This window comes from Ptychodera flava, chromosome 17, assembly GCF_041260155.1.
Source record: "Ptychodera flava strain L36383 chromosome 17, AS_Pfla_20210202, whole genome shotgun sequence".
Lineage (NCBI taxonomy): Eukaryota > Metazoa > Hemichordata > Enteropneusta > Ptychoderidae > Ptychodera > Ptychodera flava.
Genome location: NC_091944.1, coordinates 28,365,757 through 28,392,761, shown reverse-complemented (window position 1 = coordinate 28,392,761; position 27,005 = coordinate 28,365,757). Strand labels below are relative to the sequence as shown.

The 27,005-nt window shown below is 39.4% G+C and overlaps 1 protein-coding gene across 1 annotated transcript in view; it reads right to left on the bottom strand.

Moving 5' to 3' along the window:
* Window positions 1–2,764: 2,764 nt before the first annotated feature.
* The window catches only part of LOC139115977 (uncharacterized), a 30,306-nt gene continuing 6,065 nt past the window's right edge, over window positions 2,765–27,005 (bottom strand). The window contains exons 2-5 of the mRNA XM_070678455.1: window positions 9,567–9,983; window positions 7,967–8,095; window positions 6,698–6,820; window positions 2,765–5,916 (exon numbers count right to left, since the gene is read on the bottom strand). Of these exons, the coding sequence (XP_070534556.1) occupies window positions 5,690–5,916; window positions 6,698–6,820; window positions 7,967–8,095; window positions 9,567–9,983 (896 nt within the window). The 3' untranslated portion in view covers window positions 2,765–5,689. The remainder of the gene's footprint in view (window positions 5,917–6,697; window positions 6,821–7,966; window positions 8,096–9,566; window positions 9,984–27,005) is intronic.

Here is a 27,005-nt window from a genome sequence, read left to right as displayed (position 1 = left end):
TGCTGCCTACCAATTGTTTCTATACAATGTAGGTTACTTTGTCAGGTATGAGCCGTGACGTAAAGCAATTTCTATCTCATTTTCTATCTGTTATCGTCCGATCAATAATAAATAGGAAATCATGCCGACATCCCCGTATCGGCCGTCATGCCTGCCGCCTGCCGATAACACTACGAGCTAATCTTATTTAGATTCCGTCAGCATCAGCTGACCGATGTCATAGTGTCACCTGGGAATAGAAATTGTTCCGTTTTTTTGATGAATAAACGTCGATGTTGTTGATATGGCAACAAACGTGCCGCTCCTCCGTGTGATGGTTGGATACCTCGATATTGTTCCAGTGAATAAATTAGTAATGCTGATTTTGTATCAACCGACGAATTCACGGGGAGAATAATCTAAAGACTTTTCCGTTGAACAGACTGCGAGAGCGCTATATTTTCGCCTCGTTACACCAATAAGGCGATGGCTGTCGGCTAGGAATCATATTATTAAAATCCTATTGATGTATTTTTATAATGAAAACATATGCGATGCTTTCATCCGAAATTTAGTATTGATAAAATTCATTTGAAATTTATGAATATTTTCCAAACACAGAAAGTCGATATACACTTGGTTCCCATTGTAAATGTCATACACACGTCTGTTAAGACGTCATTTATGTTAATAATGAAATACAGCCGGGAGTAAAGTAGGCCTGTCCTAAAACGAGTCACTTCTCGGGTTGTAATTTCCTTAATATATATAGCCACTGTCGAAACGGCGAAATTTATGACAGAACGTTTATGTGACCTGCGAATGCGTTCATGAATAATTCAGAACGAGGCCGACATCGTCTCCCTGTATACCCATAAATAAAGTAGTATAATACAAGCCGATGTAACTGCAAAATTACGTAAAACCACACAATTTTAAATGCGATAGCCCAAATAGCGCGCGATGTTCGCGTGATGACCCGTGACCCCACGAGAATCGTTGATGTTTGGGGGAACTTGCGGAGCAATGAGCAGGATCCTGACTTCACAAAGTAAACATAGAGAACTGATAAACAGTCTGTGAAATGTGTTGTCAAGAAGTTTAATCATCTACAAAGAGACAAACAGAGTCTAGAGAACTAAATATTGCGATAAATAAAAAATAGCATGACGGCGTGGGAGACGAGTTCGCTATGTCATTGACAAAAGGCAAGTACATTGACCACAGATTCATTCAAAGTTTGCCTTTTTATGGGATTTTTTTAGTTCAAGGATACAACGATCACATACAATAATGACATTTTCGGGAACATGATGACATGAAATCGTGTTGCGAAAACGCTCGGTAGAGGAGTACTACTGTTTGTTTCAATATATTAGTTGCCTTTTTCCAGGGCGCTGTAACTTTTGGCGATTATTTTCACTAGTTTTGTTTTGTATGCCAGTTGCAAGTTCTTGTTCTTCTCTCCAAAGCAAGGAGAGACGCCTGTGCTATTTAGTCTGCAAACGCAGCCTGTACATATGTAGACGGCATTGCTGTTTTTTTACGTTTGAATTCTAGTCCGGATCTGAATTCACTTGTCAACAATGACTATGTAGTTTATAAAGGAATAGGCCGAGCTGACAAGCTGAATACTGTGTATCTCAATGTTCTTTGGGGGAATAGACCAACAAACGGTTGCTGGCACTGAAAACAAATACAGTACAATGAAACAAAATCAACAACACTTGCAGCTACTGGCTACTTTAACAACATACAACACTAGACTTTAAACATGTATGGAGATATCAGCAAGTTATAGGCGGTGCGAAACTTCTTTCGATCGATAACGGCAGTTTGTAGTTTGGCTACTACCCTGAATTCTTACCATATTTGTCACATTAATAAATCAGTCGAATCGTTTTAAAGGAACATCAACCATTGCAAGTCTTATTTCTTTGTCACTCTCCCTGTCAAAGTTGTTCCGCGCTCGAAGCGTGCTGCTACCGGCAAATTAGTGAGTACAAAATGGCGCATTGTTGGCCTGTGTCGGTTTCGTCAATCGAGTTTCAGCGTGGTCTTAGTGCCGAGAATTTACGAGGTCGGCAATCTGAAGTCTGAGGTTAATTACACATGGACGGGTAAAACATTTATTTTCATTGGCACTCTGAAGGAAAATTACATGTACAGTTCATATAACTGCCACATCATGTTTATTGGGAATGTCACATCAAAAATACACCATTTGTAGCTTGACTGCTTCAACTAATTGGAGTATAGACAGGCTAATTTTAAACAAACATTCTTGCTTGCTTTAATCTCGTGTCGGGTACTTTGTCACTCTAGTGACACATTAATTAAGTATGAGAGAAATCGATTTCTGAATTTCTATTACGCGATGACACGTGACTATCTGCTGTTTATGTGTTATCAGTGGTTATCTAATGCCCCTAATGACGTCAGATCTTTTTTGAAATCGCATATTCTCCTAGACTATCTGTTTTGGAAATTGGTTTAAATTTTTCATTATGGTGACTTTTTTATATTTTATTACATACACTTCGGGAGTTCTTGTACAAGTTCTGCTTTTCAGTGGCCGATAGTTTGCAACACTATACGCATACATACAGACAGAGACAGACAGATAGACAGGCGGGTGGACTGAAAGGCAGTCTGACAGAGAGAAAGGCAGATAGGCCTAGAGAGATAGAAAGCTGGAGAGAGAGAGAGAGAGAGAGAGAGAGAGAGAGAGAGAGAGAGAGAGAGAGAGAGAGAGAAGCATAATAACTTATACAGATGACAAAAACATTTTAACAAGGTCTTCATTTTAATGGCTAACCGCTTTGCACTCGCCATGGCGCGCGTGCGCATGACGAGTCTGGTACAGCGTCACGGAATAAATAACTACAACGATCTATAAATAATGGAATATTATACATCTAACAATTACTTTGAACCTACCAGTATTTATATTCAAAGCGTCTCTACCCAACTTTACATGCTGTTTGTATGGAATTCTGGCCAGGATTAGTTCACTCAAGCAAGGAAGATACAAAGTGCATAGAAGTCGTGTATTTTTTTCCTGTGAAAGTCAGCTGGTTGGTCTGTCGAATTTGTTCTTCCCTTCCTCGTTTGCATATAGATCTGAGAACATTCCATCACCATGTCTTGTTCATAAACCAACTGACTATACCATGGCTTATATTACCTCATACACCCTAGATATTCTGTGAATGCATATACCAATTGCGCAATACTCGAGGTATGGCGCAGGATAATCACGACATTCATTGTCGTAACGAGGTTTTACATGCAATGGCGCCAAAGATGCTATCAAAAAGGGTAGTTGCCAATGCTTGTTTTGCTCCAAGAGGTAAGTCTTACTGATCTCTGTTTGGTTTACTCTGGCTTTTGAACCTTGGTGCCGAGACTGCCACGGTGGTCATGTCGCAGAGACGCGCACACTCGAGACACCGGCATTTATTGGTAGAATGCAGGAATTTGCGAAAAGATCATTCTTTTCTTGCTTATATCATCCGAACACCTAACTTTCAAAGCGAATTATAAAAGAAGTACAAAGACTAAATCTTAAATTGATATTTGCTGACATTTGAAGTACATTTTCAAAATGGCTACACGCTTTAGTAGTACACATGATGACAACTGACGACTATTTCTATTTCACATCGCACAATACATCTGGGTTTTTAAAAAAAAAGTACAGTCAACTATTTCAAAGGCAATGGTCATACACGAGTAATTCCTCAAACAATTAACCGCCGTTTCGATTACGGGTACAATCAGCCTCCCTGCAGATCAACGAATCGTTTTAGTTTATTATTCCTAGGAGTCGTTTTGTAGGTTCAAGACTCAAAGTTCAAACTATGTTGTTGAATTCACACTTTTACGCGGGTAAAGTAGTTATATTCGAATGGGGCGGTGGGTTCTTGTAGACTTGGGAAACATTTTTCATTTCATATTACAAGAAAAATTTATTTACTTGAATCCCCTCACTCAAATTACGCCATGGATGTTTTTAAGCGTTGGGGGTCTTAGCAACGGATGGTTCACATACATTAAATAGTACTCAGATCGAACGTGAACTTGCATGTATATATCTTTAAATGTTCTTCCATGTTGGCGCCATATTGACTTTTCTTTCCCGACATAACCCCGCTTCATGTAATTCTCGACTAATCTTTCTATAAGTATGACAAAGAGAAATACAACCTTTCAGGTTTCTCTAAATCACGGTCCCTCCACAAAACCGTGTCTAAATCTAACACCTAAGTAAAATCGTGCCGAAGTAAAAGAACGCACGTGATTATGAATATCAGCCTCGATCTCAGTCATGGCGGGAAATTTATCAAACGAACGAATCAAGCACCAAAAGAACCGATCCATCTATCTAGTGTAACTTTTGATCAAAAGTTGATCCATCAATTATTGAGGTAACGCAGTTAATAGTATCTACAGTTTAAACACTAAAGTTGCTGTAAAAAGGCATTTGCCTGTTTCGTTTGTCTACGTGCATATTCGTAGACTGCGTATTCGTCCTCAGAGCCAATGGAGAACGAGACTTGACGACAGGTGAGCAACGAAATGAGGTCTCGTTTGACATCATCACGGCAAGTAACACCTGTCGTACATAATTAAAACAGTGTTGAACGATAATAACAAATGAAACGGTAATAACTCCAATATATACGACAATCAAACTTTCACACGTGTCATATGTTCTGCGATATGAATTGCGACCTCTACGGCAATATTAATAAAACAACTGAAATTAAATTGAGTTCGCCGTTTCATGGCATGGCAGAGGTGTTTGGTCCCAGACATATGAAAGGAAAGAGTAGGGAGCGGTAGAGGGTCTTTCGTCATACAGTGGTTCGCTTATTCGCTGTCTTCCCTATTCGACGAAGAACGCATTTGTCGAGTTCAATATCTGAGTCGGGATTCTTTGGATCCGATCGGCAATCCCAATGGCAGCATAAATCATAGACCCTACAGAAACTAGGGTCTATGCATAAATGTAGTTGTTTCTCTCGTCCATAATCTGGTAATACATTCCTGGTTCTTCCCCTCTTTATGATTGGACATAATTACCATATATTAGCGAATAGAAGACTTGGGTACTTAAACATCACACGTATAGTGTTAAATCTGAGCCATCGGCGATACAATCCAGAAGTCAAATGGTCAGGCGAGTTTTCAAGGAGTTAGATTTTCGCCACAACTTTCGGAATGATGCATTTCGGTAACCTCCGACTAACTGAGAGGCACGTCACGTGACTTCTGGCAACTATGTTGTAAACAAAGACACAAAGTCGCTCTTGTGAAAACCTTATACTTCCTCAGCATTACTCATTTGAATGCAGATCACACAGCAGCAGATCAACTGTCTGAATGAAGATCGCATACGATTGGATGAAGATATCACAAGTTGGATGACCACGTGACAGTAACAACCAATGATGTCCAAAACAAAGTTATGTGTCTTGATTGGTTGTTGACTTTTGTACCCAGGTGAGTTCCTTCATGTTAAAACTCAGGTTGGGGTAACGTGTCGAAATTTGTTGGTCCCGAACCACGTTGAGGGTGTTGTCTGCATATATTTATGTACGGTCATTAACAGTGGGAAACGTTTGACATTGTCAGTGGTACTCTGTCTATTGTTTCCATGGTAGCGTCTTTGCGCTGTCCTCAAATTCAAGTTATAAACGATGAATTACACCGGCTGCGCGTTGCGGGCTGGTTGACCATCTATCGCGGCTTGTGCGCGCGCCCTCGCCGCTTCCTTCTTGGCCCTCTTGTAAGCCTTTCTGTATCTCCTCGGTGGGGGCGGGCAACAATAACAATACAAACAGACGACACTCAAGATGATGAGAATGACGGCGCAGAAAACGCTGACCACTATATCCACCACGCTCAGGGTGCTGAATGGCTTGGACTTTCCTGATGAAAAAAGCACACACACGGGTTTATCATACAATCTTATGAATACAAATTGCGACGTTCCTTTCCCCGAAACTGAGATAGGAACGTCAAAGGTTACTCCCGGGACTCCGGTCCCCGGCACTCGGGACTGAATTGGGTAAAGATGTACCCAGAGACGTGTAACTACAATGCTCAAACCCTACAATAGTTTGTTAATAAATGGCCGTAGAGAGCCCAAAGTCTACATTTTTGGCCTAGTTTATTTCAAAACTCCTCATTTTCTGCAACATGATGGTTCGAAGTTCTCATTTATATTCTTAAGTCGTGCCAAACGCAAAAACAGGGATCAAAAGTTCACTTTTTCAAATTTTCCTTGGTCAAAAGTCAACATAAGGCAAAATGGCAGATCAAACCATGGCCGCTACGTTATTCCTGGAAACGGCATACTTATTTTGTAGTGAAAACAACGATTACAATAATTTTTCTCCCTTTTTAAACCCTGAGACAGGTATTGTGTCATGAGTTGACGCATGCCCGTTTCAACTGCCGCTTACGACTGCTCAAGGGCGCCCTCTATCGCACGGAACATTATCATTCATTGGGAACATCTGCCGTTATTGACTGCTGTTCGATCACATTAGAACTTTTATCACACTATGCTGTCCTCACACAACAAAAATTAGCTTTGAATTAAAAATCAGATATCAGGATGATAATGACACGTTTTCAATTCCCTCGTAACTGTTCCTTCAGTCACGAATTAATTATCAGTTTCCGATCCGTTTTAACGGTTACTTACGGACACCGCACACTTCATCTGATTCGTCAGTTCCGCCATAACACGAAGGTTTGCCGTCACAAACTTCTTCGCCTCTGACCTCGTCTCCCCTGACCCCGGAACACAGAAAGGGACACTGCGTGTCTAGGTTCCAGGAATGAAAATTGAAATATTAACATAATCATATATTAACATAAAATATTAAAATTATATGTTTTGTCTGACCCATCGATTTCGCACAGTAACAGATACACGTGGACGCCGGTACGATCTTTCAGAGGGTTGTCCAATTTCTGTAACCACCTAGCAACTACCCCTATGACGTCATATGGAGCATAGAAGTACTAGCACAATAGTTATACACCATCAAATGTTGATATCACATTCCCACCGTGCTAATAAACGGTAGAATGCGCCTCGCGTCCATTTTGAATTTCAAATATTGGTTTATGTAATTTCTTTCTGTAGAACCAAAATTTACGCGGTGACCACTGATTTGTATTCTTGATTTGGTAACAGGGTGGTTGAAAGTTTTAAGAAGGACAGTTTTGACAAAAAGTTTAAGTCTTTCAGTTTCGAGGCACATACTACCTTACAGGGGCAGCAGCTGTCACTTTCAACTTTTCAATTGTTTTCCTTCTTCGCCTTAAAGCATGTTTTAAATACAAAGTATTATCTGCCTAAACACAACACGTAATGTTAATGTCATCTTAGTACGGACTTTACTGCGCCTGTCGGCGATAACATCCGGGACATTACATACATGCTATAGAGGCTGTAATGGCAAGTAGAACACAAGGCATTTCGATATGGTATAGGGCGTACAACAGGAGGCTGTGTATACATACAGAAAAATTGGTTAAAATGACACAAATAAATACATCTTCTGCTGGAGGGCTGAAAAGCCGACACGTGTGCAGGGTTGTTTTCGTAAAAAAAATTACCCATTTAGACGACATGTACCAGAACAACACGATTGGAACTAATTTGGGATAATTGGTTAATGAAGTAATGTGGATTTAATCTACAAATGTAATCTCGTCTGCTTTCCTTTTTACATTACACACTTGTTTTTATGAGTAATTTGCAATATTGCAACATTCAGCTATACGGCACTTAACACTTTTGAGAAATTTGAAAAATATGAAAATCCAATTATCCCAAAATAGTTCCAATCGTGTTTTATATAGGAGTAACCCCCCTCCCGCCGGGGCAACTTGTCATCGTTATCGCAACCTCGAAAAAATGACACGACTAGGAAGCTTACCTATGGATTGGCAGAAAACTCACCTCGTGTGTATCTATAATCTTCGTCCGATCCTCCGATACAATTTTGTACCTTATCGCATTTCAGCCTGTTATCAATGCACATTGGAAGGTCAACATTCTGATCTCCCTGACACAGAAAACAATCGTCGTCTGAAAAAAAATGAAAAATATCGTCAAATCACTTGTGGATGAAAATTACAACGATGATATACAGAATGAAATTTCTGGGGCTAGAACTGGCATGAATAATTTATAAACACTGTTACGGTAGTATAGGCCTCGAAAGTGAAAGATTTAAACTTTAGCTCAAACTATCCTCAAGGAATCTTTCGGCAATTTTCTTTAAAAATCAATAATAACAATCGGGGCTCACCGTGCAAATTTTGGTACTAAAGACACAAATTACTCAAGATTTATCGATATTTGCAATTCAAAATGGCCGCCATCCCTGTGTTAGCTCTATGGAGAAAATAAAATTTTCAACTTTCGAAAAACTAAGACGGTAAAAAATTTCCTTACACCAAGAGCTTTAAAATGAACCCCCACAAGAGGTAGATCAGAAATGAATTGTGAAAGTTTCAGGGTCCAAATATCTGTCCCCGAGGCGCATTCTGCCTTAATTAAAAATGATCTGTTTACTCAAATGGCTGGATAAATACATCGTAATAACAAGAAAACAACTGCGAGCAAATAAACTAGAGGCTCACCCACCCAAGGGCGCATGCGCCTATAGTAAAATACGTACATTTGGCAGGCACATCCGTGTTATAACCTCAATAAATATAATAATCTCCATAAATTTAATATTAACCACAATTGTAATAAAATCAACCACAAATGTAATAAAAAAAGTCAATCATTAATATAACAACACGGAACCACAAATGTAATAAACAAATTAACCATATCTATATTTCAATCTAGTAAGCATAATACTAACACTACCTGGAGCACAGTAGAACAAAATTAGACATATTAGCTTTCCCGGTGAAAGAACAAACTTCAAGTGGGACAACATAGTAACATACAATCTATCAATTATTCTACACAATTTAGCCACTGAAGATGCATTTGAGGCGACTAATGAAGAAAGTATGGCAAACTTTCGACACATAGCGTTAAAGGATCCTAGTGTCACACTGGCTTAACTTTGGAGAAGAGATTGCATTGACACACAGATACAGCTATGTCTTGCAGTGGTTAATCACTTCTACATACAAAACAGCGAAACGTAAAATACACTTTCAAAACACACTAAATACACTAAACGCAAACAACTAAGATAATTATGAAGGGCTAATTCTTCAATTGCAATGACATTATAGAATTATTACAATTGTGGTTGACAAGTATTACATTGGTGTTTCGTTTATTGCATTTATGGTTACCATTATTACAATTGTGGTTGTTTTTATTCCATTTATGATTGATTGTTTTCATATTTGCGACATTACGTTTATTGGCGCACTTTATTACAAATATGGTCAATGTTACATTTACGGAGAGAATTACATTTATGGAGGTTACACGTGTGAGGGCGTTGTACAATAAACCCTGCAAGGTGTATACTTAATAGTAGACCACAGTCCCTGAAGGGACTGTGGGTAGAAACTCTACTGACCTTTCTGCTCTGTGCTGAAAATGGCATATTTGAGGACGAAATTAATGCTTCCCTGTAAAACGTTGTAGCTAATTATCAGTTCCAAAGCGTTACTTTCCGTGTAATATGGCTTCATCCAGTCAGCCGGTTCGTTTCTCCTAACAATCCCACACAACTTTGTAGGCGTCGTCAGTTTCTTCCCCGTGTCGGGATCGTGCAAAACCAGCGATCCATGGCCGCAGTCGTCGTTGGGCACCGGAAAGTAGAACGCCTGGTCTCTGAAGACGAACGAAATCCGTTTCCCCGTCGGCGCGCTCAGAGTTACAGTACAGTTTGCATGCGAACCTTGATTCTGGTTAATTTTGACCGTGACCGTCCCTGCCGCTGCGTCTATCTCTTCCACTTTAGCCGTATTGTACCCACACTCTCCGATGTGCACTGAAAAGGAGGAAAAGGTAGAATTGAAGGTTCATTCACCGTTGAACACAATCACGACCACATCGTACGCAGATGAACTGTGTATGCATCACATATAAGAGAGGCCACCAGGTACAGATTGAAGCTAGTGCTGTCAGTATTATTCAAGAGGTCACGTCACCTATGAAGCCCTGTAGAACATATTTTCACACTTAGAACGAAGAAAAATAAGCATCATGTGGCGTGTGTCACCAAGAATGATGCCCTGATTTTCTTTTAGGAAAGAACGTCGAAAATTATAATGATTTTCTTGGTAAAATGATGAGCGGCCGAGATAGCAATAAGTTCTTCCCATAAGGAGCATTTGTTCATTGAGAGATTGTGCCCGCTTTAACGTTTGAGAAGAACGATATAGTCAGAGATAAGGCCAAAACAATAAATTGTGCTGTTCCGATGACATGGCTTTCAAAAATAGGGTAGGTATGTCGGTAGGAATTTGTTTTCCAAAATATATTTTTATTTTAAATATGCATTTTTAGGGGTTCAGGACGGTCAAACACTGGCCACAACATTTCCAGAAAAATGTATCATACATATAAAAGGGAAAAAACATAAATGACATCCTCGTTCACAGCAAAAATCAAATGCCAAGTAACTAACGCGTGATTTTACGGTGTTTATCTTTCTGATTTTACTTCCGTGTTTACGTAGCTCTTAAAAGTTTAGGGTGTCAGGTAAAAATAGGATAGGTCGGGTTATTGGAACAGCACAATTTTTTTTTTGTTCGGCCTTTCTGTGATCTGACTTTTTTCGGCACTTCAGTGAGGAAATAAAAATAAGCACGAAAATCTGGAGGAAGTAGGTGATGACACGACACGACATTACCAGGCAGCGTGCTAAATATCCCTAACTACCATATAACCCATCAAAGTATCTACACCAATTGGAGTCAAATGCTATGCTTGCGATCATATGAGATAAAAAAACTGCTAGCAATGGTTTTCATTGGATGCGGCAGTTGACACGATACAAGAAGGCAGACCTTGTTTACTGTGTCAGCTCAGAATTTCCCCGTATTTTGATTAAAAAGAAGTGTCATTATCGATATTTCAATGCTGTCACCTGGGAAATGAATTACACAGTGTTCGCCCGCGGAGTACACTGTGATCGTCCTTGGAGTTCGCTGTGTGTCATAATTGACTTAAACCTTTGTCAGTGGTAATGTTTAATGTATATTTCAGTTGGCCTCAACGATGGAGACATTGTTAGCGATGAAGGGCATGCTGTAGACTTGCCCCAAGTCTGTGGGCAGATAGATATCAAAATAGAGTAAATTGAAGGAATAAACTACAGCAGACCGTCGCGTTACTCTGGCGGGCTGTTGCGTGGATCGCAGCGATGGCCCACTTGGCCAGCCAGTAACTGCTGCCTAGAAAAGCCAAGCGACGTGGACCAGTCTGGGCACGACAGACAGACAGACAAAAACAATCGATGGCCGATTTTATTTTTAATCAAAGAAATCGAAACTTTGATATTTGAATTATTTTGTTCTAGAAAACGATTGTATCTTCTTCTCCCTAAAGTACGCAGCAAGTGAACAGATAGGCTACAGTAATGAAATGCAATGCATATATCATAACTGTACCTTGATGGCGCAAATACAGCCATCTGATTGGTCGAGATGTGAAAATAACCGTGCAACATTCGCAATATGGCACAGTCGGAAGACGCACGAACTCTACGATAGAAAATTCCTTTTTTGGCGTTTAACGCCAGAATTTTAACATACTGTAATGATATAATAGCAACGAACCGCATCAGCAATGGGTATACCACTCGGTTTTGACAAGGGCACTAAATATTGCACCCTGTATAGCGCGGATATGCATCATGAACTGGTAAGAATCTCCTGGTATACCTGTCGCTGGGGTGGTTTATTGCCTAAATGTAATAATCCCATATACTGTCCTTAAATTGTCGGCACTGAAAAATAATGTTACGTGACCGTCATAATACATTAAACATGGCGTCTTTTTGATGGCTATAATCTTGCGTCATGCAGTAACTTTTAAAACTTTATCCAGATAATCTGTGAATGACATAACAATCTGTCTATATGAATATCCCATGCTTCACTGCATCAACATGTTCAGAACTTAAACAGCTTCACGCGGAACAGCGAACACGGACTAACCGGCTTCCGAGGTCACGCGCTTTATTGCGTCTGCATGTGAACAACAGTCGGCTTGTCCGACTTAATGCGAAATGAAAGAACCTCTTTTTAGCATAGAAGCTGGGCAAATTGAACCCGGATGCCAATTTACTGTTTAAAATGTCAAAGTGGTGCATTATCGTGACGTCAATGTGTGTACTGAGTGCCTTCAAATTGCCGCCTAAAGATTAACGGGTCGGTGGTCACTGCAGTAAGCTCTTTCCCTGCAATACTGCCTTATTTCTTTAAGGCAGTCGGTCGAAAGCTATGCAGGCGTGTTAAGTCCCCTTTCCTAAAAATATACGGCAGCTAGCGACGTTTTGCGGATCTAATTGAGGGAAAAGAGTATTGGACACGAAAGTTGCTGAAAAGATGAGACCAATTCTGGAGGGGGTGGCGAAATCAGCTCATGTGCATATGTATTCATGCCAGCCATCGTAAATGAGCTATCTGACAAAAAGTTAAGGCAGTATCATTTTCACTGAGTGGATCAAGGGGTGACGTGCAGCTGTGAAAAACACCAAAAATGAACAAGGTGTAGCCTGATGATTTTTTGGAAGTATTGAGTCTTATCGTTGATGGGTGAAAGACACAGAAATATAACAGACGCATCACCTTGAGGGCGCTATTGCACCGGTGAAACCTTCGCAAAAAATAATAACTCAGGCGTGATAAGAGGTAAACAAAATTTGAAATTTTGGAAAATAGATTTATAAGCTGTCAAAGAGCAAGGTACAGCATCAGCTACTGCGTTAATCACATCCCATTATATGTACTGACCAAATTTCCTTGATTTAAACTTTTATTAGCTATGAAATCAAGATTTTAACTTTGTTCAATGTTGTAAAATGACTTGCTTCAGAGATAAAATAATCTCACTTCTCTCGATCTTTCCTTCAATTTTCTAATGTCTTCGACAGCTCCTCCAAACAACCGCGAATAGCATCTCCTTTCCTTCATGTCTTCAGATAAAAAATTCCGACTCCGTATCTCCTTTTGCACAACGTGCTATAACTTTTGGGTCGCGGAATGTTGATTTTGATTACTATTGTTGATTTGTCGGCTATTTGCATTTTAATGTATATATCTACACAGTTTTGTCGGCAACACTGCGAAATTGAACACCAGGGGGCGTCCTGTAGGTAACAAACTGTGTTCGCGCACACAACTGAAACAGCATGAATTTTTGGACACGCTTGTGGTACAATCCAATTCCTGACCGTCGTATATTTTAAACACCGAAAGAAATGAGATGCCAAGATTGACGAGTGACACGCCGTCCGAGAGTACACAGCCGTGTCCTCTGTCAGTCGATATGTTCGAGATAAAAAAAAAACTGCTTACCGAAAACTTGTAAGAAGCGACTTTCGGCCAAAACTTACTAAACCATTTATATTACATCTTACATTTGTGACTTCAGTGGTACTAAATAACGGCATAAGGTCATCGATCACACGGATTGCATGAACCTTAGAACCAGTCATTTATGTTTTTAGTAACATGTTTGATACAATGTACAAAGTTGACAGAAAAGGCTTTTTGTCAATTTCTTCCGGATACGAAATATGTCACTTTTCCTTGCTAGACATCGCCCAAGCACACACACACACACACACTCTCTCTCTCTCTCTCTCTCTCTCTCTCTCTCTCTCTCTCTCTCTCTCTCTCTATTGCGACCCGCCCTGTCTATGCTTATGTAAACATTTAACAAACCGTGTGATCAAGTAAGCTATTAAAAGGTTTCAGAGAAGGAATACACCACATGATTGAGTTATTTGTCTGCGACGTGTACTGAAAAGAGAGAACGTTTCACAGATTACCAATTACCAAGAGATGGCCGAGAAGGAAATGCGCATGCCCCCTAGCAAGAATGTCGACAAGACTGTACCGTGACTTGAATATTTCGCACTGTACAGGATGAATTCTACGGTTAACTGCGCAGCGCGAAGAAAAGAGAAATAATTGACGGCAGAATATTTTAGTCATATATACGTACATAAATACATACATGCATACACACACACACGTACGTATGTATGTATGTATGTAGGTACGTACATACATGCATACACACTACATACATGCACACTACATGCATACATAGATACATACATAGATACATACATAGATACATACATAGATACATAGATACATACACACATACATACATACATACATACATAAATACATACATACATACATACATACATACATACATACATACATACATACATACATACATACATACGTACATACATACATACATACATACATACATAAGCTTACATACATACATATATGAAATCAATATCAACAATAACATCAAAGTTTATTATGCGTGATTTTAAATACTTGCAATATCAGTATTCAAAAATAGCGTTAAAGCAGGGACTTTGTCGTTGAAAAATCGAGTATTTCATGAACGACATTTTAATATTGCTGCATTGATTATAAAATTTGAGTGATATATAAACGGTCGACGTCGTTTTCAGGAACCGTAAAAGTTAATCTGACCCCTATGTTCATGTTGGGTTCGAAATGTCGTCAACTTATAAGGCCTGCCGTCATGATGAACTGAGCATCAGACTCATAATACAAAATGTCTTGGAAGCACTCAAATTAATAAAATCATCCGACGTGACATGAAAAGGCGCTGCGCTGTCTCATAATCCATGCTACCGAGAGCGCATGCGCTGTCACTAGCCCACATAAAAATGTCATTTGCTGCCTGTACCGGTATATTCATTTTCAGGTTATTTGCGCGATATCATTGGGTTAGGTCGGAATATTGAGAAGTGTCCTGATTTATTAATTTTGCTGGCAGGCACAATGTGGTATTACTAGTATGTATTTATAAATTCTACTTTCAGACAAAAACATTTTTACATTAAAAAGCCGCAGCACATTCGGAGCGCCTCCCAATGATCATCGATATCTAGATCTACATGCAACCATAAGCGTATTCACATTCGTTTTTGTTCCCTAGCTGTTATCGCCTACTGATACTTTGGTAATCTCTGAGTTCGGCAAATTTCCTGAAGTGATGTGAATCCAGAGACAAAAGAAAATACGACCGAAACGCAGCCCATAATCCAACCATCTGCCCAACAACGCTAAAACCTATCTAGATAAAACTCACCATTGCCTGTGGCAGTAAACGTATCGGTAGTTCGCGCCTCGAAAATGAAAAATCTAAACTTTTTCTCAAACGTTCCTAAAGGAAACTTTCAATCATTCTCTTTCAAAATCAAGAATAAAATCGGGGGTCACCGTGCAAATTTTGGTTCTAGAGAAACAAATTACTCGATATTTGAAGATATTTGAAATTCAAAAATGGCCGCCATCCCTGAGTTATCACTGTAGGGGGAAATAAAATTCCCGATTTTAACAAAACTACGCCAGTGGAAACTTAATTTACTCCATAAGCTTCAAAATGAGCCCCCATAAGTGGTAAGCTAAAAGAATATTGTAAAAGTTTGAGAGTCCATATCTGTCCCCCAAAGCGCATTCTTGTAAAAGTGAGCATATTCTAGGTCTGAATCCTACTTTTTAACTTTCGACGCTGTAAAAGTTCATACTTTAGGAAACTGACGAAAACCGACGCGGGTAGTAAACGACAATAAAGATATACTCCCTTCAATGAGATTGTATTAAGTGTAAGATTGGATAAAGTTTTGTGGCTTTCATTTCAGTCTTATGTGCCGTTCACACACAGGCCATTAAAACGCCTCTGAAACGGCTCTGGTCCAATAATGGCACAAAAAGTTACATTTGGACGCTACCCAAGTGGTTCTGAAACATTTCAAATTTGAGACGGTTTAGCTGGAGAGACTTGAGCCGGTATAGGGATTAACTCTATCCGCAACTCGCTGTGTGGACGGACTCAGCCGCTTCTGAGCCGTCTTAAACGCCCTAACTCGACAGGTATTTGTAACATATAACAAACGACAACTAATATTCAATTTCCTTTTGTCATGGCTGCCGAACAGAACACTACATTTCGTGACAATAATTAGATGAGATCAGTCTGCTTATCTTTGTCTTAATTGTGTGTGTGTGGACACAAGCGGACTCAAACTATTAACCCCCTGTGTTTGCAAATGTGTCACAGAAACATTTCCAATTTAGCATTAGTGTTCACGATTTCTGAGAAATATGCATGGCTTATCTCAAGCAATTCAATATAGTGATTCAAAAACTTCACTGTATTTTGCCCTACAGAAGGAGAATTCTATCTTCTGAGAAAGTGGTTAAGAATGAGAAAAATTATATTATAAGGAGAGAGAATATTTGAAACAGACTTCAGACCTCCTGCTCTTAAAATACATAAGTTGTATTACTAGAACAAGACAACAACTGGAATTCTTCAAACAAGCAAACATTACTTTCTCCTTAATGCGATAGAGAAAAAAACACCATCTGGTTCAGAAACACAAAGCTTCCCTCTGACCGTTACTTCACAAGATGTAATTGCCTGTAGCATTCTCCACGGTTGAATGAATTGATCTGATACCGCACGTTGTCAGTTCTTAATGGCAAAGAGCGGAGCATGCGTTATCTACAGGTGTTCAGACTATAGCTTCATACAAGTTCCTTGGTGTTGTTTTATTTGCAGCATGATCCAGGACATAAGTTGCAAATTATCCTAGTTATCCACATACAGCGTTATCAGAGTAGGCGGTATCCGAAATAATGATTAAAGGCACATGAGCTGCAACTTTGACATTATTTTCATGATTTTATATTGAGTTTAAAATTAGTTCGTAGAAATGTTCTTGCTCAGAGATTTTTACTCAAGTATAATTATCCACTGAATGGGACTGCATGGGAAGGTTTCAGTAAGACAATCAAATAATAAACATGTGCCGCACCCAAATATGGCCGCCTCCATGCAACTACATGATAAACAGCGTAAATGGTGCACGCACACATTTGAATCTTTACAAATATAATATGGCGCTACCCACTGAAAGGACGGAAAAGGGATTCACTCCATTTTGACAAGAAATTCTCCGTTTTTCACATAACATGGCACGATTTTGAAAATGGCGGGACATTTAAAATGGACAAAAATCTGTTCAATTTCTTGCCTATCCTGCCACAAGCAAACGTTATTGAGGCATAGATTATGACGATACCGTTCAATTTGCAAATTGAATATCTGAGAAAATTGGAGGTACCTTGAGGTTGGACAAATTTCGCAGAGTTGCAGCTCATGGGCCTTTAAAAGGTATAAAAATATAACAATCAGACTGCATAGCATCACGACAAAAAAGTGGACCTTTTACGATACATCTAACGAACATTAGTTTCCCATTGTCTAGTGTCACATATATTTCACTCGACGCGAAATGTTCTCCTTTCTTGGAAACCGGCAAAACCGGGCGAATTACAACAATCACAACTGATGACCCGTTCTCCAGTGTTTTGTTCAATTAGCACAGCTGAAGACAGCCAAGTTGGCGCTGTACTGCCTTTTACCTCTAATGACACCACATTGTACTGTGCAAGAGTGTAAAATAAGGCTAGTTCTAATGTGTACACAACCCAGGTGTCTTGTGTGGACGCTAATAGGGCGGAGGATTTCATTGTAGTGAATATAACTTTTTCCATCGCTCTTCAGTTTGACTAATTTCAATTAATAACACCTAGTAATTCACGAATTGGCTTCGTCATTTGTTTAATGTTATTGGAAGTCCTCGACTTAATGTTCAGAACCTGTGTAATAATTTTACGGTATTATCGACGGCATTTAATGATCGGATTTACGTTCACCTTCAGATACTGAACGAATTTAATAATTTCACGGGGTTTCGACGTTTTATTTCTCCTTCAAAAAACATTAGCATGGCCGACATTGTGCTGCTCAAGCATCTTGTTGGAGTCGATAATAAAGACATGATCTGATTCGACGTCTCTGGAAAATGCCAAAGGCTGACTATGTAACTGACCCCAAATTTCAAAAATTATGCAATAAGTGTGCCGTCTGAAACACACTCCTGTCCTAAGCTTATATTCTCAGTATAGGTATCCCCTCCGACCTCTTTGTCTCCCTATGCCTCCATTCGTGGATACATTTACCCCTCCTGCCTCTCTGTCAGTCTCACTGGTTTTCCCTGTCTGTCTGTCTGTCTGTCTGTCTGTCTGTCTCCCTCCCTCCCTCCCTCCCTCGCCCCCCTCTCTCTCTCTCTCTCTCTCTCTCTCTCTCTCTCTCTCTCTCTCTCTCTCTCTCTCTCTCTCTCTCTCTCTCTCTCTCTCTCTCTCTCTCTCTCTCTCTCTCTCTCTCTCTCGTAATATTGATATCCAACTGAAAATTGACCCGTAATAATTCTTTACATACGTACATGCTGGTCTATTCAATATTGCTCGGCGGTCATATTATATATCGATTCATTCTGTTGACGTAACACGATTCAATCACCCGAAGACATACAAAGAGATTAATCTGACAATATCAAGTGAATGAAAAAGGTAATTCAGAGACGTAATTCATACGAAACTCAATTAAAGGTTGTTGCCAAGCAGATAGCCTGTTTGACTAAATCTCTTATCTCTTAATTGAAGTCATACACAGTATTATTCATTTGAAAACGTTTATCTATATACGATGAAAGTGGACTTCGTTTCAACGGGAATGTACGACGAGATTGCATCGACCTCTAAACCAATTTGAATTGAGAAAAAGGTCATATATTATACTCTTTTAAATTACAATCATGAAGAGTGCATAATCAAAGAATTGTCGTCTGCGTTTTTGTAAGAAATCGTCGTCATTACACAATTCGCGCGCTGTTAAATCCTTTGAACATACCATACGGCTACAACACTTAAAATTATGTCACTTTTTGCCATGGTTTTGGTGATATTTTATTGCTTGTTGACTGAATGGAGACGTAGAGAGGTTAGGGTCGCCATCTCTTGTGAGATTTGCACCATTAGCCGTTCTCATAATCACTGCCCCCCCCCTCCCGATACCTAATCATAGGTGACTTTGTTCAGTTTTACAGAGTTTACCATTCCCTACCTAAATACATGATCTTCAAACTGAACACAGTAATATCTGAGAATCGACTTCAAAATGTATGATCTATCCTCCACAGAGGCTTGTTACTGCAGTGTCAATTGCAAGCAGCAATGATTGGTATCAAAAAGAGGCAAATTTATGGAAATTAAAGTGTGACGTCATCCAAGCTTCATTTGCATTCTGCTCTACAAGCTCTTTCATTACTCACTAATCTGATAAATTTCTTACTATAATAAGACGTACACTTTATTACTTCGTTTAAATTTGACAATCAGCAGGACATTTTCGCATGCTGAAGTGAGTCAGTCCTCTATTAAATCAACTTATTATTGGTTTACTACGAAGAAAGATTGACTTCGTACTTGCCAAAAGTGGATTACCGGGCGGAGTCTGTGGGGCACGCACCGCGCATTTCAGACACTCGGCATGATTAACGTCTATATATCGGGTATTCAGCCGGGAAGTTCATTTTACGACTTTGACGCATGTGGCATTTAGGATAAAGTTAAGATGTGTACGACTGTACACGTCTTGTCGCGGTTGATGGCATAGCCATACCTGACAAGACACACGTCCCATAATCAATCGCTGTTTATGCTTGACTGGACTACGTGTGGCGAGATCGGTCAGATCAGATAAAAGCGATTCCGTTGTCGCTTTAAAACTCTGTGACGTCATTGGTGTTATAGTAACAAAACTAAAATGTTGGCCATGACGTCTCCGATGGCGCATCTTGGTTTCATAAACACTCCCTTGCGTGCCGTAGAGTGCATATCACCCGAAGGTGAATCACAGATTTCCGTGTCTGCTTAAGACCGCTTCGTTAATATTGATAACACAGATACAAGCGTTGGCGTGGGAGATTTGGGTCATTAAAAGTATATTTATATCCAGGCTACCTCTCAGTGTGTACGGCTCGTGAGCGATTTTAAAGAAGGACGATGCGATAAAAGTAGTTTTATGTTCGTACGATTGACGACTGCCCAGTGACCCTTTTTACTCACGTTCCAGCAGAAAGGCTCAATAAGACCAAAAGGGTTAGGCCAAAAGTTGAACAGGACAAAGGTTAAAGGTTGAATATCTCTCATATATCAACTCACAATAATTGTTATCGACTAAGGCTAGTTATAATTGTTGAAAAATATCTGAGATATTCTCCCCGATCATAGAATCATATAATTTTACTCATGCTGTTGTCAATTAATGTAACCTATTGTCTTTCATAATCAAGGGTCATCGTACACCCAGTGGATTGTAAAACTATTTCAAATTCATACTTTTCCAACACACTCTGCGTTACCTTTACGGGGTGTAATACTGGAAGTCGAATCAGTGTGTGCAAAGTAAATGTGGTCTTTGAGTTTTAACGTGAAGCCAGAAAAAGCTAAAAATAGGCAAAGAATTGTATTATTTTGTTAGTCCAAATATTTGTACTGAAGAAGCCTTGTCTACTTTATAATGACCTTGAGTCACTTTTTCGCCGGACGATCAACCTGAAAGTATACATCGTGGGAATTGTGTTGTTCGGTAGAATCGCGATTTTATCAGGGAAAGCGAGGTCAGGTTCCTGACTTTATAGCTATTTCCTGAAATATTTCCAAAAAGGGCAGCATTATGCATATGGAACATGATTGGCTCATTGAAACATGAAGAACAACGTGTAGGGCCTCCTTTCAGTACAACACAACTCACTGGTAACGATATGATGTATAGATACCGTTGAATAAAGCTACGACTAAGGCCAGCCACAAAGCTTTAGCACAGAACAAACGTTTATCTCAAAATGCCTCAAACATTGAAAGTGTCCGCATTGATTAAAAAGCAACGAATCGCGCGACATTCAATGCGACCGATGATTCTAATATTATGGTCTGTACTGTATAGGCGCCACATCTTCAATTATAAGACATCCTTATTCCATGTATGAAACGACACAGACGGGTAAAACCCGCGGCTGATTGGCGTGGCTGCCTCGCCAATTTGTATGCTGTAGATGCGATCGCTGCAAATGGAGATTATGAAACTCAAACCGACAAATCTAATAGACTGGTGACCGCGTAAAGGCTCTGGTCGTACTCAGTGGATTTGTTCCCAAGATGACAGATGTATATAGTTGGCAGTCTCTATGTCTTTCTTGATAACTTTGGAGGCTCGTCGGTTAGGTTCCGAGTCGGATTCACACGGAATAAAGATAGAGCCGCCGTACTGATGATGAACACGAATCGCACTCTATGTAACAGATATGTCGCCAAGGTCATTGTTTTTAGTATGCATCTCACTGTCTAGTCTGTTAGGAATATCTCAACATCTAATCACAGTTGAGTGCATCCCACGAGAATGCGAGAGTCTAATTTTGAAATATCTAGAGGTCGTTTTAAAATTTCACAAGACGCACACAAAGGCGAAAACACCTACTTCATGTTTCCGACATAGATGTTACAATAACCGTCGAAGGAATTTGAAAAAAATGCGTCAGCCTGTAGGGTAAATTAATTTTCCTTTTTTTCTCGCCATCTTGGTATTTTCCGTGGAGGTGAAAAGTTGGAAATCTAGGGTTCGTTGCACGCACCTAGATCAGAAAACTGACATAATACCGCGTAATCTCACAGATACCCCAGGCGGATCACAGTCTAATCCACAGGCTCTAGAGTCAATGCAGGCGAACCGCTAGCCGCCACTGATACAATAAAAATCAATTATTGTATCAGTGGCGGCTAGCGGTTCGCCTGCATTGACTCTAGAGCCTGTGGTCTAATCGAAGAACACACATTCGCCCTGGATTGCGATACAATTGAATATAACTGCATTAAAGGGTCTTCGGTATGTTAATGTAAATATGGGTTCCCTGAAATGTCCCAGCTTCTCGGGGTGTGCCACGTGAACATGCGTGTTTCCAAGGCAGCATGTAACGCGTCTGTTATGATTGGGATTTGCACAGAACAAAATCTAGGTTAAGAATGGTTCTATCTCGTAAAAATTGCCTGATTAATGTAAATATGTTATCCTTACAACAGTTGATATATTCACAACTTTTCTAACTACAAAACATGATCTGAACAGTTGATTAACTGATTGAGTATACTTTTTCAGTTTTTTTTACTCTAAACTTTATATACACTGCGATAGCATAATAAAATACATTTTATTGGCTGTTAGTATTGAAAGAATGATCATACCCGAGGAGGTAACTTTAACCTTTGACCCGATGGTTGAAAGTTGAAACAGCGCCAATACTCCCCTGACCCCAACTATTTTTCATGTGGTAGCCTTTCTTGAACTAAAGTGAGTCAGTGATGTATTCATCTGATTGATGCAAAACCTAGACACATCGAAAGAGTTAGGATGCGCCTCAAAGACAGATATTGTGCTCTCAAAAATTTGCGATACTCTTCTGGTCTAACATTCGCGGTGTCGCATGCCTTTATATTGCTTTGAATCATATTTCACTAAAGCACATACAGCATATATGTACCTCTAATGAACCAATCAATTATAACGGAAAATGACCCACGCTGAGATTAAATTTGAACAACGGATATGAACACTGCGGGCTTATAGAGGAAACATGATATGCCCACGGCATTTTAGAAGGCGGAAACCGTGCGTTGAGAAAAAGTGGCCTAAAATGGGCACGTATAGGAGCAGTGGGCAGGACATACTACGGGATGATACAGAATTCCAAACTAACTCGCGTTGGTTGGTGCCCTGTCTCCCGGCGTACCCATTGACCTTGACCTCAAAACCCAACGAATGACACCATCCATTTGACCGTGGAGATTTCCTATAACACTACCCATTTGACCTTGACCACGACGCCCCAAAACGCCAAGCCTTAAAAATGACCTCGACGTTCTACGTTCCCATCGACATTCCTTCGATCCAAACTCCAATGCCCTGATGCGCTCTACCGTTATTAAGGTATTATGCGCCTCGAAAGTGAAAGACCTAAACTTCTAAAGTTTTGCCCAAACTTTCCTCAAGGAATCTTTCAATCATTCTCTTTCAAAATCAAGCATAAAAATCGGGGGTCACCGTGCAAAGTTTGGTACTAGAGAAACAAGACTGATATTTAAAATTCAAAATGGCCGCTATCCCTGTGTTAACTCTCTGAAGAAACATACAATTTTCGATTTTCGAAAAACTAAGACGGTGAAAAGTTTCTTACACCAAGAGATTTATAATGAACCTCCATAAGTGGTAGATCAGAAAAAAAAATTGAAAAAGTTTGAGAGTCCAAATATCTGTCCCCAAGGCGCATTGTACCTTAAACCTGACTTAAGTCGCACCACAGTTTAACAGTCCCTCCACACACCACATAAAACAAGCCAAATAATTCTGACATGACAAAGCCATCTGGCATAAGCTTCAAACAGAATCTCATTACTCTCAATTTAGTAGATTTATGACTATCTGTAAACGCTTGACAGATTCAAATCGTAATCGAAATACAAACAGGGTGAGTTATCATTCCTTTAAATGTAAAATAACAATTCAAATAAATTTCTGATATAAAGTAATTCCTCTAGCATATTGGCTGATGATTATGAATAATTGTAAATTTGTAGTTGTTTCAGATTGTCCGGGCTGTTTTTGTATAACAGTGTTTTCTTATTCATTATATACTTCAAATTTTCTAAAAGTCTATGATATTTTCGTGTATCTGTTGACATCAGGTCTTAATCCCTCTCTTAAAGTACAAGATGCTGGCGAAGCCTCGACTCCGAATACACGCGCACATTTTGATGACGTCATCAAATGATCCGAGCGGGTCGATGCATCTCAAGGGGATATCTGTATTTGACAGAAGCAAAGAGCCTCTTTTATCTCGGTCTTGTTCGTGTGTTTAATTTTGGATATGCGGGTTTGTCAATCAATCAATTAGCGCTACAAGAATAGCAGTCTGGTGAAAAGCGGCGAAAAATAACGGGTAAAAGGCACCCTGTCTGAAATGAAGTCAACATACACGGATTTTTTTAAAAGGTTGTATGAAATATTATTTCGATGGATAACATTAATTACGACGATTTTGTCGTAATCGTTGGCAAACCGACAACAGTGCTGTAGCCTGGGGCAGGGACAGCTCACATCCCCCTTGAATTTTCCACACTTTCACTATGCAAATTTATGTAAATTTGTAAGTTAGATTCAATGCCCCTTGCAACATCACTAAAGAGAACATTGATTCGACACTGAAAAATGTGGTTCCAGATTACAGAGTGTCACTTAAAGGCTTTTCCATGGTTGCACCGATGGAATTTTTATTACAACATATTACAATGTCGAATTTCTGTCGGCCAGACGGCTGAAAATGCAGGGCGCATGCGAAACATTCAGATAATATGACCTGTTTACCGTCTGTTTTCCTTACCGCAAAAGAGAAAATAACACTTGTCGAGCGAGCATGAGCAGGTCTTTTTTCACCTCAAATGCCCCGACTGACTTCGTCAAAAGATGAGGTGAGATCGATGAACTCCCTTTGCACTGTAAACGATAGAACGTAAAACATTAAATTGTATGTCTTCTTTTATTAGTAAAGATCGTCGTCTGTCTGAAACAAGAAAATCGCTTTCTCGCTAAACCTATTCCCCAGGGCAATTCTGGCTCCGCGGTGACGTCACTGCTAACAAGATACGCAATCAATCAACTGAACATGCGTACTGACAAGGCATGGTGGTCCGACAAGGTAATCGCGAGGAGATGGGGGGGGGGGGGGGGCGGGGCAAATGGAACATCATGACTTCAGTATAAACCTCGAGCAATCTGCCGTTCTACAATTTATTTTCGCTGGAACGATACTTTTGGGAAAACGCTGCTCTCGTTAAATTTGGCTCCAAGTAACTCCTAAATAAATAATGGCATTTCATGTGCTATGAATGTTTTTTCTTTTGGTCTCTTGGCTAAATTTTGCCAACGCACTATGAAAGTAGGAAGGCATTGCAACACAAACATGTATATAGAGGAATGGGCAAAAGAAAAAAGTGATTTTTAATAAAATTTCGCAAAGTAGGGCAGATTGAATGTCCCAGTTCTGAAAAGTGATTTTTCATAGAATTCCGCAAAGTACGGCACAATGTCCCAGTTTTGAAATATGCTGGTAATCCATGCGGCTACAGAGTGCTCTTTCTGTTATCGCTGGAGAGATCGCTGATGGGTAATTCATGTCAATTTCGATGCAGCTTACTAAAACGCACGCAGAGATAATGAGCGGTTAAGTAGAGGCGCGCGCACTTTTGAGGATATCCAATCCGGGGTCTTTAATTGCCGAGTAAATCGCGCAGTTGCCATTTGGAGAGTGAACCCTCTACGCATCGCGGGAAAATGTCAAAAGAACCCGATGTCTACCATTCTTGTTGACATGCATGCATTAGTATGTGGCGACGTATCGTCGCCATCCATCACTGTCGGAATTTACCTGTCTTACTGATGTGAGCTCCGTGGAAAGCCCAGGCGTACGGCTAATTTGGCATTACGTTCGTGTCTAGAGTACAGAGACACACAACATACATGACTCCGAGGATACTGCATCAATGTGGGATTGTCTTCGCCTGCAAACAATTTTTGTGCCAAATCTGCGTTCTCAAACTGTGATCACTTTTATTCGCACATGTGTTTCAGATGGTTATTTCCAACTTATTAGAATATCCGGGCATTGATATAACGTAATATGTTGACCGTAAGTTAAAGTGAAGACACATGTGGGTTTGCTTGGTACCAGTCTCAGCGATTTCTTCTTCGGGGATTAATAATAATAATAATAATAATAATCTTTATTACCCTTAATCATAATAATATTACAATTCAATGATGAATGTACATCTGAGTTGTGCTGTGATAAAGGGTAAATGGAAACGGAAAATAGCAAATGCTAGTCTAGTCCGTTCCCAAAGCCATTTGATGTTAAAGCAAGGAAACCAAGAAGAAAAAAGAAAACTGAAGTATATCGAGGGTAGTGTACATGAAAGTAGTAACCTAATTGTAACAAAGTAACTAAGTGAATAAAAGAACAACTACATAAATAAATATATAACTAAATAGATACATTACGAGTAAGTAGAAATGCGTAAAAAAGAAAACGATAAGAGAGAAAAAAAAAAACGTATATAAAATATATACATATTTAAATATGATATACATATATGTAGAGTTGAATATAACTCTTCATCACTTAAAAAAAAAACCCCCAAAAAACAATCGTGTAAAAGTAGACTTGAAAGTGCTAAGTAACTAACTAAGTAAATAAGAACAACTACAAAAAATACATTACGAATAAGTAGAAAATATGTAAAATAAAAAAACAAAAAAAACAAAAACAAAAACAAACAAAAACAAAAAAAACCCTAAAAAACAAAATGTATAGTGAAATATATATATTTATATATCTATGATATACATATTTGTAAAGTTGAATATAACTCTTCGTCATGTAAAACACTAACCGTGTATGAGGAGACTTGAAAGGGAGTGTCTGAACGAACTTCTAGTGGTTTTTGTTTTAATTTGTTTAGGTAATGTATTCCAATAGATGCAGCCTGTATATGATATCGAGAATTTACCCAAGGAAGTGTTGACACTTGGGACATAAAGGTTACCATTAATTTTATGACGAGTACTGCAGGAGTACAAGTTTGTCATTACGTAGCCATTTTGCACAAATTTGTTTTTTATTACAGAGAAAAAGGAAAATCTTGCTAGTCGTTGCACACCCCGCCCCACCCCCATCCAGTGTGTGATCATCTTCGTCACTGGTCTAATCATTTTGGATACAAGTTATGTCTTGCCATCAAAAACGTATCTCCGATCCTAGGGC